Genomic DNA, 18,516 nt, shown 5'->3' with positions numbered 1-18,516 from the left:
CCTTTTTGGCCAGGCTGGTCTTAAACACCTGACCTCAGGTGATCCGCCCGCCTCGGCCTCCCAAAATGCTGGGAGTACAGGCACCCGCCACCACACCCGGCTAATTTTTGTATTTTCAGTAGAGACGGGGTTTTGCCATGTGGCCAGGCTGGTCTCGAATTCCTGACTTCAAGTGATCTGCCCGCCTCAGCCTCCCGAAGTGCTGGGATTACAGGCGTGAGCCACCGCAACTGGCCCAATTGCACATTTTAGAAAAGCATTAAGATGCATGTTTAACATCAATTGAGTTACATTTATTTAAACATACTAATCAAAACCCACCTTATGAAACATCCTTTCTGAGACACCCTGGTCTGTTCCAAATCCACTCTGGGCCGCTGTTTTCGGACCCCCGTTTCTGCTGGTGCCCTGCAATGACACCCCCAGCTGGGCCTCCTGAGGGTGTGGGTTGCCTTCGAGGCTTCTGGGGCAGGGCAGCACCTCCTCCACGTGCCAGGGGTGAAGGCCTGAATGGGGGCCCTTGTCACTGCTCCCTGCCACTGCCCAGGGTCCTCCACTAATTGCTGACCCCTCCCAAGGTGACGAGGCCCTTCCCGACGCTTCAGGGTCTGATGCCCGCTGTGGTGTTCGTGGGACCCCCGAGGTGCCCCGTGGTGACTGATGGCTCTGAGCCCCTTCTCTGGACTTCTGGGCTTCCAGTGCATCCTAAATCTTCCTTTGCCCCGACGGGGACACCACGGGACCCTCAGGACAATCCAGGCTCTGTTCTTGGAGCCCCGTGAGCGAGGCCAGGCCTGTGGGGCGGAGCAGCTGCCCAGGTACAGCCAAGTGGGGCCTCTGAGGCTGGGAAAAGCAGGAAACCAATTCCCCTGAGGTCGGTACCTTGACTTCAGTCTGGTGAGACCCGCCCTGGACCTCCAGCTCCACCGCTGCCACCAGCTTGTGCCGTTCTGAGTGACTGTGTTTACGGGGACTTGTTACAGCAGCTGTGGGACGCTGAGACCCCCTTCCGCCCGTGTTGCCCCGAGTCTGTGATGTCACTGCCTCAGCCAGGCCCCGCTTCTGCTGGGACCAGTGCGGAAGCCTCGCTGGCTGTTGGGCCTTTGATCTGAGGACCCGGGTGCTCGCTCTGCGGTGGTCATGATCTCGGTCCTCAAAGGGACGGACAGGTCCGCACCTTCTGCCCATGCCCTCAGCCTGGCTCCAGCGAAGCACGGATACCAGCTCAGGGTGGGGCGCCACCCCTTCCTGCCCCCAGCAGGCCCCCACCAAACGCCGAGTTCTACCACGTGGGACCCAGGCAAGCAGGGCCCCGCAGCCTGCTATACAGAGAGCACAGATGGCCTGTCTCGGGGACCCAACCACCCAAGGCCCCCACGCCCCACTGAGCCAACCCTCTCAAGGCCCTTCTGGGCTCAGCAGCCCCAAGTCAAAGTGCAGGACTCAGGCAGGAGGGTGGCGGCTTCAGAACCCCGCACACCCTGTGAGGTCACCCCATGGTCACCTGGTGTGGGTAGGATCTATGTCCAGCAAAGGGAGTCCCGGCCCAAGTTCACCAGAGACAGCAGTGCCAGGGACACCACTCCCTGCACTTCTGTCCCTAGGGAAGGATGGATGGGCCTCCAAAGCCCCCAGAACGGAGCTCCCAGGAGTGGGCTGGGGTGGGTGGGTGGGAGTCACACACAGAGGAAGGCCTCCGTGAGCCGCAGATACATGCAGCAACCCTTCCTCAGAAGGTGCCTGCCCGGCCTGCCAGCGGCTGGATATAACAAAGGTGTAACCCACACACTGGAAATTTCCCAGGACCCCGTGGAAGCCGAGCAACTGCGGGGTGCCCACGGCAGGGGCCTCCAGCCTGTCCAGCCATCCACTGCCCTTCTGTCCATCCTGACCAGCCGTCCATCTATCCTCTGTCTGTCCAGTGGGGTGAGTACCCATGGCAGGGGCCTCTGGCCTGTCCAGATGTCCACCACCCTTCTGTCCATCCTGCAGGATGAGTACCCATGGCAGGGGCCTCCAGTCTGTCCAGCCGTCCATCCATCCTCTGTCTGTCCTGTGGGGTGAGTGCCCATGGCAGGGGTCTCCAGTCTGTCCAGCCATCTATCCGTCCTTCTGTCCATCCCGTGGGGTGAGTGCCCCATGGCAGGGGCCTCCAGCCTGTCCAGCCATCCATCCATCCTTCTGTCCGTCCCACGGGGTGAGTGCCCCATGGCAGGGGCCTCCAGCCTGTCCAGCCGTCCATCCATCCTCTGTCTGTCCTGTGGGGTGAGTGTCCACGGCAGGGGCCTCCAGCCTGTCCAGCCGTCCATCCATCCTCTGTCTGTCCTGTGGGGTGAGTGTCCACGGCAGGGGCCTCCAGTCTGTCCAGCCGTCCATCCGCCCTTCGGTCCGTCCCATGGGGTGAGTGCCCCATGGCAGGGGCCTCCAGTCTGTGCAGCCGTCCATCCGCCCTTCTGTCCGTCCCGCAGGGTGAGTGCCCCATGGCAGGGGCCTCCAGCCTGTCCATCCGTCCACTGCCCTTCTGTCCGTCCTGCAGGGTGAGTGCCCCATGGCAGGGGCCTCCAGCCTGTCCAGCCAGCCATCCGCCCTTCTGTCCGTCCCGCGGGGTGAGTGCCCCATGGCAGGGGGCCTCCAGCCTGTCCAGCCATCCATCTGTCCGTCTGTCTGTCCTGCGGGGTTAGTGCCCCATGGCAGGGGCCTCCAGCCTGTCCAGCCGTCCATCTGTCCCTCTGTCTGTCCTGCGGGGTTAGTGCCCCATGGCAGGGGCCTCCAGCCTGCACAGCCGTCCATCCGCCCTTCTGTCCATCCCGCGGGGTGAGTGCCCCATGGCAGGGGCCTCCAGCCTGCACAGCCGTCCATCCGCCCTTCTGTCCATCCCGCGGGGTGAGTGCCCCATGGCAGGGGCCTCCAGCCTGCACAGCCGTCCATCCGCCCTTCTGTCCATCCCGCGGGGTGAGTGCCCCATGGCAGGGGCCTCCAGCCTGTCCAGCCATCCATCCATCCCTCTGTCTGTCCTGCAGGGTGAGTGCCCCATGGCAGGGGCCTCCAGCCTGTCCATCCGGTCCATCCACCCTTCTGTCCGTCCTGCGGGGTGAGTGCCCCATGGCAGAGGACCTCCAGCCTGTCCAGCCGTCCATCCGTCCCTCCGTCCTGTGGGGTGAGTGCCCATGGCAGGGGCCTCCAGCCTGTCCAGCCGTCCAGCCGTCCCTCTGTCTGTCCCGCTGGTAGTGCCTGAACTCGCAGTTCCCGAGAACAAGAACCTACGAACTTCAGCGACGAGACGGTAGAGGTTCAGAGGGGACCCAGTCAGGCCCAGCGCCCCACCGGAAGAAGGGTCTGCTGGGGAGGGGCTGGGTATGGGGGACTGGCTGGCCTCCTGCCCTCTGGGGTCTGGCCTCGGGGTGGTGGACAGCTTTCCCCTCTGTCCAGGCTCCACTGTGGCCCCATTTTGCAGACAGAACATGGAGGCTGTGGATGGTGGGTCTACCCCACGCTATGTCTGACCTCATGCCGCTGTCCCCCAGCCCTGCCCCTTCCAGGCCGGTGCTCTTGGCCGAGGCCCAGCACTGGGGGTGCTTCCTGGTGGGCTTCTGCGGACAGGCCCGACAGCTGTCCCTTGAGGCAGCCGTGGCGGCCACCAGCAGCAGGAGGAGCGAGGCCACCACCACCTGGCAGCTGCCTATGGAGCCCCATATCGCTCTTCACCCCACACTTTTCCAAGGAAAATGCGGTTAGACACAAACCACAGACTTGCGAAGGGGCCTTCTGGCAGCACCGGAGTCTCCCATCAGCTGCCAAGGGCCAGGAGGGGCTTCGCAGGGCGGGTGGCCTCTGGGGAGGGGGGGCTGAGCGGGCACAGCGTGAGGGAGGTGGTGGAGAGGTGTCTCGGTCAGTCTGTTCACGTGGAGGAGGGCTGTCCCAGAGTCTCCACCTTGAGTGGCAGGAGAGCCCAGGGTGAGTCCCCAAGGGGTGGCTGGCCTGGTGGGAGCTGGCACCCCAGACCGAGCTCAAGCCCACAGATGTGGGATAAGACATGGAAGCACACTGGCCTGAGACGTGCACCCTCGCCCTCCCCACCACCGTGTCCAGGAGGCTCCTCGAGGTGCACTGCCACCTGCCCCGGCATCTGCCTTCGCGGGCAGGGCTGTTCCCTGCATGTCTGCTGGGTCACCGCCACAGACCCCACCCAGGATGCTGTCTGTGGCTTCTCCATCTCCTGCCCACTGGGAGCGGCCAGGCCACGTGAGCAATGGGCTTCCCAGGTCTGAGTGAGGGTCTCCGAGGGTCCCTGTAAACGTGGGCACTCGGGGACCTTCCTTCCACAGCCAGTTCACAGATGGGTTCCACACAGGCCCGGGGCTGCGGAGGGGGCTCTGGGCACTGCTGATGCACCCCCATGTTCCCGTCTCAGAGCCAGGAATTCTGCCATCTGGAGCCTGCAGGGCTCTGTCCCTCCTGCCTCTGCCTCCTGCTCCCTGGCAGGGGTGCCGGCCGTGCACAGCAGTGCCCAGAGACAGAGATGTGGATGACTCTGCTCCCAGTGGGTAGCGAGGAGGGCTGGTCACGGCCAGTGGGGCGCTGGCTGACTTCCTACACCTGCTTATGCCTCTGTGTGCGTCTGGATGGGCTCCACACACACCCTCCGCCCAGAGAAAGTTCCTGACCACCTGAACCCAGCACCGGGCAGAGAAGACCAGGAGGGACTGAGGCCTCCTACCCTCCCAACTCTCCCCAACTCGGAAAGCTGACTTCCGAGCCTCGGGCTGGATGCCACAGAGACGTGGAGACGTCTGGACGGGGGTGTCCTATGGTGCAGCATCCCACGCACTCGGAAGGAAACAGAGACTCCTGCTGCATGCTCTGGGCTCCTCCCTCTCGCTCTGCTGCAGGAGACGCGCTGCCGGCTCCCAGAACGCACCAGGGTTGTCCCCACCTCGGCTTCTGTCAAGTCAGACTGGGACCCCCCTCAGAGCACGCCCCAAGGTCACAAGAGATGGACAGGCTGACGGGCCAACAGGAGAGGCCCCTGAGGTTTTCCTGGCCCACTCTGCTGCTCTGCCCGGCCTCCGGGAGCTGCCCCCCAACAGAAGCAAACAGGGCCGCAGGCGGGTCCCACCCACTCTGCCAGCACCCTGCCCCACGTCCGCTGGCGCTCAGACCTTGCAGCAGCCAGAAGGAGCCACCATCGCCGGGACTCAGTGTTTGGTGGAGCTGCCTTCTCCGCTCCCGCCCCGCCAGGCCTCGCTGCTCTCCCCAGAGTGGGCGTGACCTGAAGCACTGCCCTGGAGAAAGGTTGGCAGCCCCTCCCCCTCCCCTGCCGTCCTCCTCAGGACCCGTGGCCTCCCTCCCCTGCCGTCCTCCTCAGGACCCGTGGCCACCACAGCCTCAGGAAGCCCCAACACGGCCCCAACAGCACGGAATGCCAACCTTGCCTGCCAGAATCCTGTGTGCAGGAACGCCGGCCTCACCTGACTGCCGGGACCCTCTGTGTGTGGAGCCCTGGCCTGGACTCCCTCCCGGACACCGCCCAGAGCTGGTCATCTCCCCTGGGGCTGCTCAGGCGTCTCAGAGACAAACGCGGACTCTACCTGACCCCATTCTAGAACCCTCTTTCAGCCCGTGCTCTCCCATGGACCCCTCGGCCTCCAGCCCAGGCCCAGGCAGGGGCCGCATCACTGCAGGCACAGCCTGCACAGACACCGGTCAGGTCCCAGAGGCTGGCGTTACCCTTGGTTGCTGGACACTGAGGGTGTGCGGTTATAGGGGTGGCCATCAGCCTTCCCCGCCAGCATCACCTACTCCACGTGGACCTGGCCTCCGGGCCGCAGGTGGCTTTGCCTCACCTCTGTAAGGCAGGCGAGGAGGGGAGAGGGAGCCCCCAGCAGGCCCCAGGCTCCAGAAATCCTCTCCTTCCTGCCTTCCTCAGAGCAGCCCTTGGCTGTGGAGTGTCTTCCCCAAAAACTGCTTTTAAATGAAAGGAGGTGGGGAGGGGGTGAGCGGCTCTTTCCCAGGTGCCCGTGACCTCATTTCATTCCTGAGATCAGTACGAACGTCCCTCCGGTGAAATGTTAGGCCTGTCTGGGTTTGAGCGCAGGCGCTGTGGGCAGGGGCTGAGGGCCACGCGCAGCCACGCAGGGTCCCGGGTGAGGCCACTCGTGTGGGCTTTGTGACCACCAGGACACGTCCCCAACACTGTCCATCCATGGACGGGCGAGGAGAGGTGCGTGGCGCAGGAACACCGTGGCTGGAAGCAGCCCAGGAAGCTGGAGCCCCAGACGTGGCTGAGCCCGACACCGCGGCCCACGTGGTGCCTGCCCCAGAGCCCAGGCCGCAGCCACCGAAGGAGCCAGCACAGCCCAGCCTCTGGCTTCCGTGGCGACTTACCTTGACTTCTTGGGGCATCACCAACTGAACCACCCAGCTTTCCTCTCCCAGCCACCGCCGCTCTGGCTCCAATATCTGGACCCCCACCGGGCCCTCAACTGTGAGACCCCACAGCCCAGACAGCTCCTGCCGGGACACAGGCCACTGTGGGCATCCCCTAACCCCCGTGCAGACCCCTCGTGGAACTGTTCAATTCATAAAAGCCTGCCTGGAAACCCAGGGCAGTGTCTCCCTGGCCCAAGTGAGAATCGTCACACACATGCAGTCCGCCTTGGGCCTCTGCAGGGCCGTCTCTGAGGCCGGGGTGTCCACTTCCCTGGCACACCTGACAGGGCCCTCACCCCTATCCAGGTGTCCCTGAGTGGCCCTTGGCAGTCACAGGGGGACAGTGAGGCGCAGTGGTGACGGGCCAGGGCCTCACGCCGCGTGCCCGGCCTCCTCACCCTCCTGGGCCTGATGCTCCTCGGCCACAGGAGGTGACGGTTCCTCCCTGAGAGGCTTTGGGATAAGTGGGGCAGGCCTGGGCCTGGGAGCTGCCCTGGGGCAGAAGGAGAGCCCCATGGAGGCTGCTTCGAGGCTCTGAGGGGACACGGCTCAGGGGCTGCTCCAGGGACTTCATTCCTGGCTCAGGCTGCAGGAATCCTGCACTAGTGGGGGCTGTGTTGCTCCTGCACACTGAGGGGGACTGTGATGTGGTCACAGGCTGGGCACCTACCGCCTGGTTCTGGGGGCTACTGGGTTTAAGGTGGGGGCTGGGCTCTGCCCCTGCTCCCTCAGGACTGACAGGGCCAGTCCCGGGGCACGGGCCCAGCTGCCCTCTGCTGCCCAGGAGCTGGAGCTGGTGTGCCCGACCCCATGGCAGCCCTGCCCAGGGCACCCTCCTGGCTGGGGCAGCACAGATGCCCACCTGGGCCTGTGTCCCACCAGCCATGGTACTGGCCCCAGCCCTGGACAGGCTCTTCCACAGCCAGGAGAGGCCAGCACCCCCCAACACCACCACAACTGGGAGGCCACAAGCTCCCTGCACCCACCGGGCAGGGGGATCCCCCCAGTGCCCGACCTTCTGCCTGGTCTCCAGGGCCCACCTCGCAGGGCCAGAGTCAGCAGGGGAGGGCAGGGCCGTCAGCCGAGCCCAGGAGGAAGACGCTGGGCTTACCTTGTCGTCCGGGCCGCTCTCGCTGTCGCACTGCAGGAACAGAGAGACAGAAGTGAGTCAGAGCCGCACCAACTGGTGTCACCCGCTCGGGGCATGGTAGCAGCCAGGCTGCAGGGGCACGGGGGGGGGGGCCGCCCTGGCTGCTGCCAGGAGCGGGAGGTGCCAGCAGGCCCCGGTGGTCGGGGCGGTTAGGAGGAACGTGGGCCAGGGCCCGGCGCTGCACCAGACAGACCTGGATCACAGCCCCCTTGGGTGCGATGGACAATGGGGCACAGCCAGGCCAACTCACCAGCGGCGGGGACAAGACCGGCCCTGCAGCCTGAGAGGAGCCCTCACTGGTCAGACCCTCAAAGCAGGGCGGCCATGAAGACCCCCATCCCAGGCCAGCCAGAGCCTTCCGCACAGCCAGGAAGGAGGGCAGCCTCTGGCCCAGGACAGCCCTACTGTCCCCAGTGACCCCCGAGGGGATCGATGGCACCACATGGGCTGGGAGATCCAGGCACCCCAGCTCCTCATGGTGGGCAGAGCCTGGGAGCCTTTGGGGTCAGGACAGCCGGGGGCTGGGGAGGGGCTGGCAGCGCACAGAGGGTCACGGCCGCTCAGGGTTAGACACTGGATGCCAGCACCGTCTGTCAGTTTGGCTGGTTAGGGTGGGGGTGTGATAATCCCGAAAAAAAATCCGCTTTCCATTTTCAGTGAGCAGAGCTTTACCAAGAACACACTGACTGCAGTGTCCCCTAAAAGAATCAAAAGAGGAAAAATCCCTTCCTGACAACTGCAATTACGAGGTATTCACGTCGAACGAATGACATGGTGGAAGATAAACCCCCCAGTGCATGGAGGGTGGCGAGTGCCAGCCTGACGTGTGGGCGGCACCCCCCTGTGTGGAGCCCCCTGGATTAATGCAGGTCATCGAACGCATGGCCGCCCTCCATGTCCAGCTGCAGCTGCAGAGTTTTTGGTGACGGAGTTCACGGCATGGTGTGAAACGCGCTTTAGCAGACACTCTGCAGCCAGAAAGGGCCGCTCCCAGCGCGTGACAAGTCACACTCCAGGTGACTCCTACTGGTGGGACCCCGAGCAGCTGGGGTGGGCCTGTGGGGGGGTCTCCTGAGGCTGACAGGCTCCCCCAGGCTGTCTGTCCCGGCTGTGCGCTGCCCTGGTGGGCTGGGCCAGGACCCCCACGGCGCGTGTTCTTTCCCACACAGAGAGGAAGGTGGGAGCCTCTTCTGGCTACACAGCCGTGGCCAAGCCCTCTCCTAGGGTCCCTCTTGGTGTGGCCTTTCCGCCATGGCCAAGCCCTCTCCTAGGGTCTCCCTTGGTCTGGCCTTTAGGATGAGAGGCAGAGGAGAAGGGCCTTAGTCCCACCCGCACCCATCCAGCCGGGCCCACCACACAAGTACTGAGGGCTCCAAGTCAGAACCAGGCCCGTCCCGCCCCGGAGGCTGCAGGTGCGGAGCTTGCCAAGGGCTGGGCACAGGACCCCGACATGTGGACCAGCTTTGCTGGTGGCCCTGGGCCCCTGGAGGCCTCCATCTCCCCTGCTGTGATATGGGCGGGCCTTGGTGTCTGCTGAGGAAAGTATGAAATGGAACTGCCCAGGCTCAGCCAGGAGCAAAGCAAGCAAAGACCAGGAGGTGGGGCAGGGGAAGGCCCAGACCAGGCACACAAGCTCCTGCAGGGAGCGCAGGGGAGGGGAGGAACATGCCGGAACATGCCAGAACATGCCAGAACACGCCAGGGCTGAGAGGGCCAGAAGAGGGCAAAGCAGGAGCCAAGACTGTGCCGAGGGTGCCCTCTGCACACGGGGAGCCTGGGGAGGGCAGAGAGGGAGTGGGTCCTGGAGGCGGGACAGGAGGCAGCCCCTCCAGCATTCGGAGGCCTATGGGGGCATCAGGTGCCCTCTGACCTCACAATGGGACTTCTGGGGACCCCAGGAAGGCCTCTCCCTGCTTATTTTGCGCTGCAGAGCCTTCAACTTGGAAACGGCAATCCCACCAGACTGTCGGGTTTCGGCCAATCAGGACTTGAGAGCATCTTGACACTTGGGGCCACACGGGTGCACCCGTGGCCTAGGGGCCACCTGCCCAGTCTGGCCTCTGCTCTTGTCCCTGCACCCAGATCCCTGCTTAAGCCTGGGTTGGCCCTGAGACCCATGGGCTGGAGCCAGCAGCTCCCACAAGCCCACACCTAGTTACAGATCTCCCCATGGGTTTCAGGTCTGTGACTGGACCCAGCCAGGCTGACCGCACAGGCGAGGGTTTAATGTATCCAACAGCAAGGAGGCAGTGAGGGGTGCTTTCCAACAAGCTTTCCAGCAAGTGCATGAATCCTCTAATTAACCAAACAGCACGGCATTGTCAGACAGGCGCAGGCGGGGCGTGAATTAATTCATGTTATTAAGTCCTACTGAATTAATGTTTAACTGCAGTGGAGTCGGCATGGAATGAGGCAATTAATCAGGGCAAGGAGGAAAAGGAGAGACACATCTGTCTCTTGGGAGCTGCCTGAGTGAGGCGACCTTTCACGGGGCTGGGGCTGGGCTCAGTGGCCCAGGGAACATCACCCTGTGTGGGTTTGGGATAGGCAGGAATGCCTGGGGGCAGAGGACAGACCCCAGGCCCCGAAGGGACATGCTGGGCATGGTCAGGAGGCCAAGACTCAGGCTCCAAAGAAGACGCTGGCTCCATGCTTCACTGCCCCACACTGGGCAAGGCCTTGAGCTCTCTGTGTCTCAGTTTATGCTTCTGTAAATAGGAACAACTTACAGGGTTCTCCCTTACAGCTCATCGGGTTATTGTGTGACTTAAATAAGTGAATATGTGCAAAGCACTAAGGCAGTGCTTGATATATAGTACATTACACACATACGACGGTATCATCACCACCATCATCATCCTCGTTGCCATCACCATTACTCTCATCACCACCATCACCACCATCCTCACCATCGCCACCATCACCACCATCCTCACCATCACCACCATCCTCACCATCACCATCACCATAATCACTATCACCATTGTCACAACTATCACCATCACCACTGTCATCACCATCTTCACACCACCACCATCACCATCCTCATTACCACCACCATTATCATCACGATCGTCATCGTGTCACCATCCTCAACAGCACTACCATCACAATTATCTTCACCACCATCACCATGATCACCATCATTACCATCACATCATCCTCACCACCATCTTCACCAGTCACCATCACATCACCCTCATCCTCATTACCATCATTGTCACCGTCACCATCCTCACCATTGTCAACCATCATTGTCACCATCCTCACCGTCACCGTCACTATCCTCACCATCGTCACCATCCTCACCACCATCACCATTGTCACCATCCTCACTATCATCATCATCACCATCCTCACCACCGTCACCATCACCATCATCACCATCACCATCATCGTCACCATCATCGTCTGCCCACAAAGCCAAGACCGAGAAGATGCCCTCTACCCTGGAGTAGATGAAGTCTTAGTCTGGGAGTTTTAGAGTCTCTCAGCCCTGGCAGTGCTCATGCTTGTCTATGATCCTGACGGCCAAGGCTGGAAAGGTGAGCCCTCCTGCAGCCACAAGGAGACCCTGACATCAAGTCTTTCCTTCTCTACTCGTCCTGAGCTCCAACGGCAGCCAGCAGGCAGCAGCTCCCTGTACCATGGTCTGCCAGCCTACAAGGCCCCTCTGAGTCTGTCTGGCCTCACCATCCAATAATGGCCCTCGAGACCACTTGTCAGTGCTTGTTCTCTCCACCCATGCCCTCAGTCAGTCCGGTTTTAAACTGTGCCAGCTCGGGGCCCCTAGACCACTTAAACCCGGGTGCCTGGGATGGGAAGTAGCAGTCGGGTGATTCTGGTGAGTGGCCATGGGGACAGCCTCTGCCCCCGAAACACTGGACTCCCTTCCTTCCTCCTGCCCAGGGCTCTGGCCCTCACGCCTAAGGTGTGGGGCAGCCAGAGGGAGGCACCTGCCAGGGGTTCCAGACCACTCAGCAGCGAGGGTCGGAGGCCAGGTGTGAGCCAGGGCTCCCCACCCTAAGCCCACAGCTCAGCTCCCCCAGGCCCTGGGCAGCTCTATCTGCCCCACCTCTATCCCAAGCTGGGTGTGAGAGCTGCGGTGGGACTGAGAAGCTCAGGCACCTGTTTCTTCCTCCATGACAGTGGGTTCCTCGACCACCCCAGGGACCACTGCGTATCACCATATTCACAGATGTGGCTGTGAGGTGGGGATGCCCAGCACCTCCAGGCTCCATTAACGGCCTTCCCAGACCCTCACATGTGGGTGGACAACGGCCTCGAGACATGGCTTTTAACTAGCGGCCTTCCCAGACCCTCACCCGTGGGTGGACAATGGCCTTGAGACGTGGCTTTTAAAGCCACAAACTGGTTTGGTTTGGCCTGATTTATTTTTTAAAAATTGGCTGCCAACATTTGAACACCTGGAGACTTCTCATGAGCACCAACAGCTGCTTCCTGCTGAAAACAGGAAACTGCATCCCCGCCTGCCAGCTCCCTGTGGGCTCCTGACACCTCCCCCAGCTTCTGGGCCCCGGCCCTGGGGTGTCGAATGCTGGGCACAGCCCAGAGTTAACGTGTACCCTGGAGCCCGGTCTGGGCCGGTCCTGGCCCCACTGCTTCACAGAACCTGGTCTGGGCCGGTCCTGGCCCCACTGCTTCGTGGAACCTGGTCTGGGGGCCGGTCCTGGCCCCACTGCTTCGCGGAACCCGGTCTGGGCGGGTCCTGGCCCCACTGCTTCGTGGAACCTGGTCTGGGGGCCGGTCCTGGCCCCACTGCCTCGCGGAACCCGGTCTGGGCGGGTCCTGGCCCCACTGCTTCATGGACACTGGACACCGTGGCAGAGGTCTCTTCACTTCTCCAAGCCTCGGTTTCCTCATCTGCAGAGACAGCGGCACCTTCATGGGGCTTCTGAGTTGGAGGCGGCAACATGCGTGGCAGGCTCGGGACAGCAGCTGCTGGCATCCAGGCTTCATAAATGGGAGCTGCCATCAGTGTCATCTTCACTGTCACTGTCACCACCACTGCCACCAACCTCTCCCCCTTCCCCCATCCCTCAGAGGCATCTGAGCCCACCCCACAGCCAGGCATGGGCCCTGCCAGTTGGCAGTGCACCGCTGCTACCCGAAGAGCCTGGAGCGAGCTTGGCCCCCATCACCCAGGCCTCCCTGCACCCCTTCCAGACCCTGGGCGGCTACGGGCTGGGGTCGGGGCTGCCTGTCAGCCCCGCACACGGGGAGACACCAATCAGCACGGCTATTAAGCAGCAAAGGACGCCTTCCCTTCTCAGCGCGAGCGTTAATTACGGCTTCGCTGCGCTCAGGGGCCGTCTGATCCCACTGCTCAAACAAAGGCATGAAAAATTCATGAGCAGGGACCCAGCGTTGAGGTCGCCGCTCCCAGGGGTCCCTCGGTGTCTGGGCCCCGACCAGGCAGGATGGGGAGGAGACAGGAGACAGAGGGGCCAAGGGGCTGTCCTGGGGAGGGTCTGGGCCCTGCACTGGACGAAGGTGCTGGAAACACTGCCGGCCTCTGCTTCCACCTCCCCGGCTTCTCATCCAGGCGAGCTGCCTGGGCCCAGTGGGTGAGAGAGAGGCTGAGGCAGGGCCAAGGCTGCTCCGGCAGGGCCAGTGAGGGCCGGGTTTCTGCCCCGAGGCACTGCATGAAGGTTCCTGAACACAATTACCTGGGGCAGGGGGCCCTGACCCCTCCTCACCGGCAGAAAAAATGCCCCCACAACATGGGCGCCTGCACCGACCCGAGGTGCCTCGAACAGTGGCAAGGCGTGGGCGGGACGGAGTGGAAAGGCCTGGCCTGAGCGTCAGTGAGAGGCCAAGCTGCTGGGAATGCCGGTGCAGAAGCCCCACCTGGCTGAGTGTGTGCGGCCTGAGTGTGCACACGTGTCCTCCATGGGCCCTGGTAAGCCGTGTGTGCACACCCAGGTACCCGGGGACACGAGGAGCATCTGCCGTGTGCACGTGTGCCATGGTGCATCCTGCGTGTGCCAGTTCCCGACCCCTCCCTGTACCATCTGGTCATCCTGCCCTTGGTGGCTTCTGCCCTCAGTGTCCTGCCACGTGTCCCAATGTCTGTATGTGGCATGTGGGCACCTCAGGACCTGCCACAGAGCCGCATGCCACTGAGTGGGGAAAAGGGCCACCTGTGCCGCCTGTGCTGGGCCCTTGTGGGGCAGACGGCGGCTCGCTTGCTTGATCTATTCTGTCTGAACCTGCAGCCTGGAAACTCCAGTTCTCTGGATGGCTCGGGGCGGTCGGGGGAGCAGCTCTGGAAGGGATGGGGCAGGAGCATGAGTGGCTGTGGGCCCCGTGCCCTGCCCTGTGGGACCCCATCTTCCCAGATGGCAGTGCCAAGGGGCCCGCCTTCATTTGGGCTGCACACTCAGGCGGGATACAGAATGTATTCCAATCAAGTGATTTGGCTGAAATAAGGGGCAGGGGTTGGCGTGGTGCCGGTGGCCCCCAGGGCTAGGAGCAGCTGGGAAGGTTTCGAGTTGAGCTTCACACTGTGTGAAACGTCTCATCATTGGAAAGCCCCTTTCGGCTGCCTCAGTCCTGTGAATCCGTACTCCTGCACCATGCGGGCTCAGCGCGGGCTCCACTTCCCTTCCCCTCCATGCGCAGAACTGGGCTGCCTGGGTGGGGCGGGGCGCGGCCAGGTGGGGGGCACATGTGCACTCACCCCACGCAGCCAGGCAGCTACCTCCGGGGTGGGGGGTGCGTGACCACTTGGGGGCTGCTGGCTCCTCGTAGGCAGGGGGTTACGGGTGTGGGTACTGGAGCCTGGAGCCGCAGGGCCCAACTCTGGCACAGGTGCCTTTGGCCTCCCACAGTACTGGCATGGAATGGGATGGGTGGGGCCCATTGAGTGGATTTGCTCCTGATGTGCCTCAGGGTAGGGGTGTGGTGTGGGGCTGTGCCCCCAGGGTCACAGCAGTATCAGCCCATTTCATAGGTGAGGAAGTAGAGGTTTAGAGGAAAAGCACTTTCTTCAGCTGCATGGTCACTCAGCAAGGGCCTGGAGCTGAGCCCAGGACTCAGAGCTGGGGATCTGGGCTTGTGGGGCCATAGGTGTGAGGCCAGGAGCTCTCCTGACATCGGGGAGCATCCCCCCCTGGGTGAGGCAGGTACAGCGAACAGTGGGCTTGCCCTGGAGCCTTTTTCCAAGTGCTGATGTGGTGAGCCCAGAGCAGGCACCACATACACTGCAGGTGGCTCGGAAGCCCACAGGATGGCCGGCAGGGACAGTGCGTGGTACGCGGGTCAGGGGGCGTGTGGAGCCCACTGAGAGGGGATGTCTGGCCTCCATTCTGGCAGGGTTGGGTGCAGGAGACAGTGTGGGGCTGGGCTCTGCTGCTGCACCAGGCCAGACGGAGGTGTGCCAGGGACCAGAGTGGGTAGGTGGCCAGGACCAGCTGAGCACATTCTCAGGGTGACCCACAGGGAATGGGGCCCAAGGCTAAGGGAAGGCGGCACCTGGCGGGAGGGACCTGGGGTCAACTGAGAGAGGGCTGGGGGGCAGGACTGGGTGGGTGGGGGCTGGAAGGCAGGACTGGGTGGGTGGGGGAACGGAGCTGGGAGACTGGACTGGGTGGGCATGAGGCTGGAGGGCAGGACTGGGTGGGCCGGAGCACGGGGCTGGGGCTTCCTGGCCCACCTGACAGCCAGCTCCTCCCTCCCTGACCTTGATCCTGGCATTGACGCCTCCCGCCCGTTCCCCGGGCCTTTCTTCTCTGGAGACTGGAAGAGCGGGTGCCTGGAAGGAGCTGCTGTGGGGTCCAAGGGGTGGGGGCTGGGCAATGTGTGGGGATGTGGCTCATACTGGGCTCACTCGCAAGTTGCCACAGACCCACCTGCTGCCCGGTGGGGACGCTGAGGACCGAGTGCATGGGAGCCACCAGGGTGCAGCCTGGCGGTGGGGCTGGGTGGATTCTGAGTCCTGAATCCAGGCTCTGAATCTGTGGCAGAAGCCGTGGAGGCCACGCTCACCCTCTGCTCAGGGCCCCGCCGCACTGAGGCCCACCAGAGTTCCTCTCGCTGTCCTGGGAGGTGGAGGTACCCTTGCACCTGGTTACACAAAATAATCGGGCGGCGGGTCCTGAAAAATGCCATGCTTGCTTACTCAGCAAATTCAGCTTTTATGAGTGTTTAGGCTTCAAACACCAATTACCCAATTAATGAGCAATTAACAAGCAATCAAGTCACTGCAGCCAACAGCCACAGCCACCGGGAGCTGCAGGTGAGGCCCTGGAGCACACACGCCAGAGCTGGGCTTGCCTGTGCACCCTCCCCACAGCGCCGAGGCCCCATGGGCTGTGCGCCCGCCTGCGAGGCTGCCTTCTGGTTGGGGCTCAAGCCCTCAGGAAAGGCTGTGCCACGCGGCGGCCCCGTGGCCATCACTACCAGGGAAAGCTCTGGGCTCTGCTGCGCCCACTGGAGGCCCCCACTTAGTGCACCCAGCACAGCCCACGCTTGCCTCAGGCCCTGCAGGACTCGGGCAGCCCTTGACCTCCAGTCTAGGCCCGTGAAGAGACAGCTGGGGATAGGAAAGGGGAGCGGTGGGGCTGTGGGGCTGGCACCCCTGCCTCTGGCCCCAGGATCTCTGGAGGCATTTCTGAACTCTCCCTGAGAGCTGCCAAGGGAGACCACTTGAGGGGCCTGGCGAGCCACGCGTCAGCAAGAATGTGGGGCTGGAGCCCTGGTTAGGAGGAGAGACAGCTGGAGAATGCACCCTCCCAGGCCCCTTCCATCTCAGGACCTCCTATTCTCAGGACCTCCTATGAATCGAACTAACTCCCTCCCAGGCCTGCCCCGAGGGACTCAGCCCAGCCACAGCCAAGCTCGCTCTGACCAGGGATCTGGGTGAGCCGTTCCCCCAACGCTCTTCCCTGCCCCGAGGGACTCAGCCCAGCCACAGCCAAGCTCGCTCTGACCAGGGGTCTGGGTGAGCCCGTTCCCCCAACACTCTTCCCCGAGTCCCGGCCAGTCTGGCTCCTCCTGGCACTCAGGGCTCTGTGGCCCCCCTCCGAGTTCTCCATGCAGTGGCAACCCTGCCCCTCCACACGAGTGCGGCCAGCCCCTCTGCTCAGGGCCCTGATCCCACCCAGCGAGGATCTCCGACCAGCTGCTTGCTGATCCATGGTCTTGTCTGTTGAGAACACGGATCCTGTTCCCGAGGGTCGACAGGGTCCACTCAGCTGGAGACATGGCAGGCACACATGTGAGCGGCCTGGGCTCCAAAGTCTGCACTGCCTGCAGCCCCACGCTGTGCTTGGAGGGGACAAAACTGTCCTCCTGGGGGCTCCCAACTGTCACAAAGATTGGGGCACTAGGTGCTGGGGCCAGTCCCCGAGGGAGCACTGCCCAGCCCCAGTGCAATTCCAGAACATTCCACCAGACATCTGCAGTACTAGAAACCTGCTTAGCACCGCCTGAGCCTTGGACCTAAATGCTCTAAAATGCACAAAATCACCTTTAATTTTCTCAAGTCGCGACTGCCACACACGGAAAATCTGGACCAGAATTTGCTCTGTGACACCCTGGGACGCAGATGGGGAGGGCCCACCTCAGCCACCTCCAGGCTCAGCCCGACTCACACACCGGACACGCTGGACCGGCATTCGCGCTGTGACGCCCTGGGATACGGGCCGGGGAGGGCCCACCTCAGCCACCTCCGGGCTCGGCCTGACTCACACACCGTACGGGAACCGTCTCACTCAGAACAGCTTTCCATTCTCCACCCGAGTGCACCTCTTCCCATTAAGTACGTGTCCCTGGCCACACGCTCTGTGGGCTTCACACCCACAGCAGAGGGCACCCATCACACGACAGGGTGGCCATGCAGCACATCCCTAACCCTCAGCCCTCATGTCCTGCTGAGCATGGCCACCTGGAGCCCCTGTGCTCTAGCCTTCCAGCTGTCTCCACACAGCAAGGGGGTTCCTGGCGACAAGAGCTGGACATCAGCCGCTTCCACTCCACCCCACCCCACGCCAGCCTGAAGACCCCGGCATGCCACCAGAGACCCTGGCCTCACCATGGTCATTACCACACAGGCACGTGCACAACACGATCATATATACACATGTGCAAAGACACAGTTACATACACACATGTGCACAGCCACATACATTTTTATGTACACACATGCACAGACACACAGTTATGCATGCATGTGCAGTTATATGTACCCATATGCACATAATACACTTTCACATACACATGTGCACTCATACCGTCATGTACACATAGCATTCACACCGTCATGTACACATGCACTCACACACATCATCACATACACATGGCACTCACACCATCACATACACATGGCACTCACACCATCACGTACACATGGCACACATACCTTCATGTACATGTGCACTCACACAATCATGTACACATGCACTCACACACACCGTCATGTACACATGGCACACACACCTTCATGTACACGTGCACTCACACCATCATGCACACATGGCACACGTCATGTACATGTGCATTCACACATGCTGTCATGTACACATGCACTCACTATCATGTACACATGCACTCACTATCATGTACACATGGCACACACACCGTCATGTACATGTGGACTCATGCACACACCATCATGTACACATGGCACAAGGTCATGTACACATGCACTCACACCGTCATGTACATGTGCACTCACACCATCATGTACACATGGCACACAGTCATGTACACCTGCACTCACACACCATCATGTACATGGGCACTCACAAACACCGTCATGTACACATGGCACACACTTTCATGTACACATCCACTCACACATACACCATGCACACGTGCACTCACACCATCATGTACACATGGCACACACACCGTCATGTACATGTGCACTCACACACCATGTACACGTAGAACACTGTCATGTACACATGGCA

The 18,516-nt window shown here is 62.1% G+C and overlaps 1 protein-coding gene across 42 annotated transcripts in view; it reads right to left on the bottom strand.

The window, feature by feature from the left end:
• The window catches only part of FBRSL1 (fibrosin like 1), a 96,921-nt gene that overhangs the window by 31,296 nt on the left and 47,109 nt on the right, over positions 1-18,516 (bottom strand). For 21 of the 42 annotated variants that reach the window (XR_012420882.1, XR_012420885.1, XR_012420884.1 and 18 more), the window contains one exon: positions 7,445-7,570. The exons of 5 other annotated variants lie outside the window; for them this stretch is intronic. Coding sequence is in view for 33 of the 37 variants with exons in the window: in XM_045366259.2 (XP_045222194.2) it covers positions 7,445-7,570 (126 nt within the window). In the remaining 4 variants the exon portion in view is untranslated. Of the gene's footprint in view, positions 1-321; positions 1,932-1,959; positions 3,268-7,444; positions 7,571-18,516 lie in introns of those variants that run through there. 16 more of the 42 variants (XM_045366273.2, XM_045366257.2, XM_074008489.1 and 13 more) reach the window with 3 other exon arrangements.

The sequence above is a fragment of the Macaca fascicularis genome, chromosome 11, assembly GCF_037993035.2.
Source record: "Macaca fascicularis isolate 582-1 chromosome 11, T2T-MFA8v1.1".
Classification (NCBI taxonomy): domain Eukaryota; kingdom Metazoa; phylum Chordata; class Mammalia; order Primates; family Cercopithecidae; genus Macaca; species Macaca fascicularis.
The sequence above is the reverse complement of the archived record's forward strand: the minus strand, read 5'-3'. Positions and strand labels throughout refer to the sequence as shown.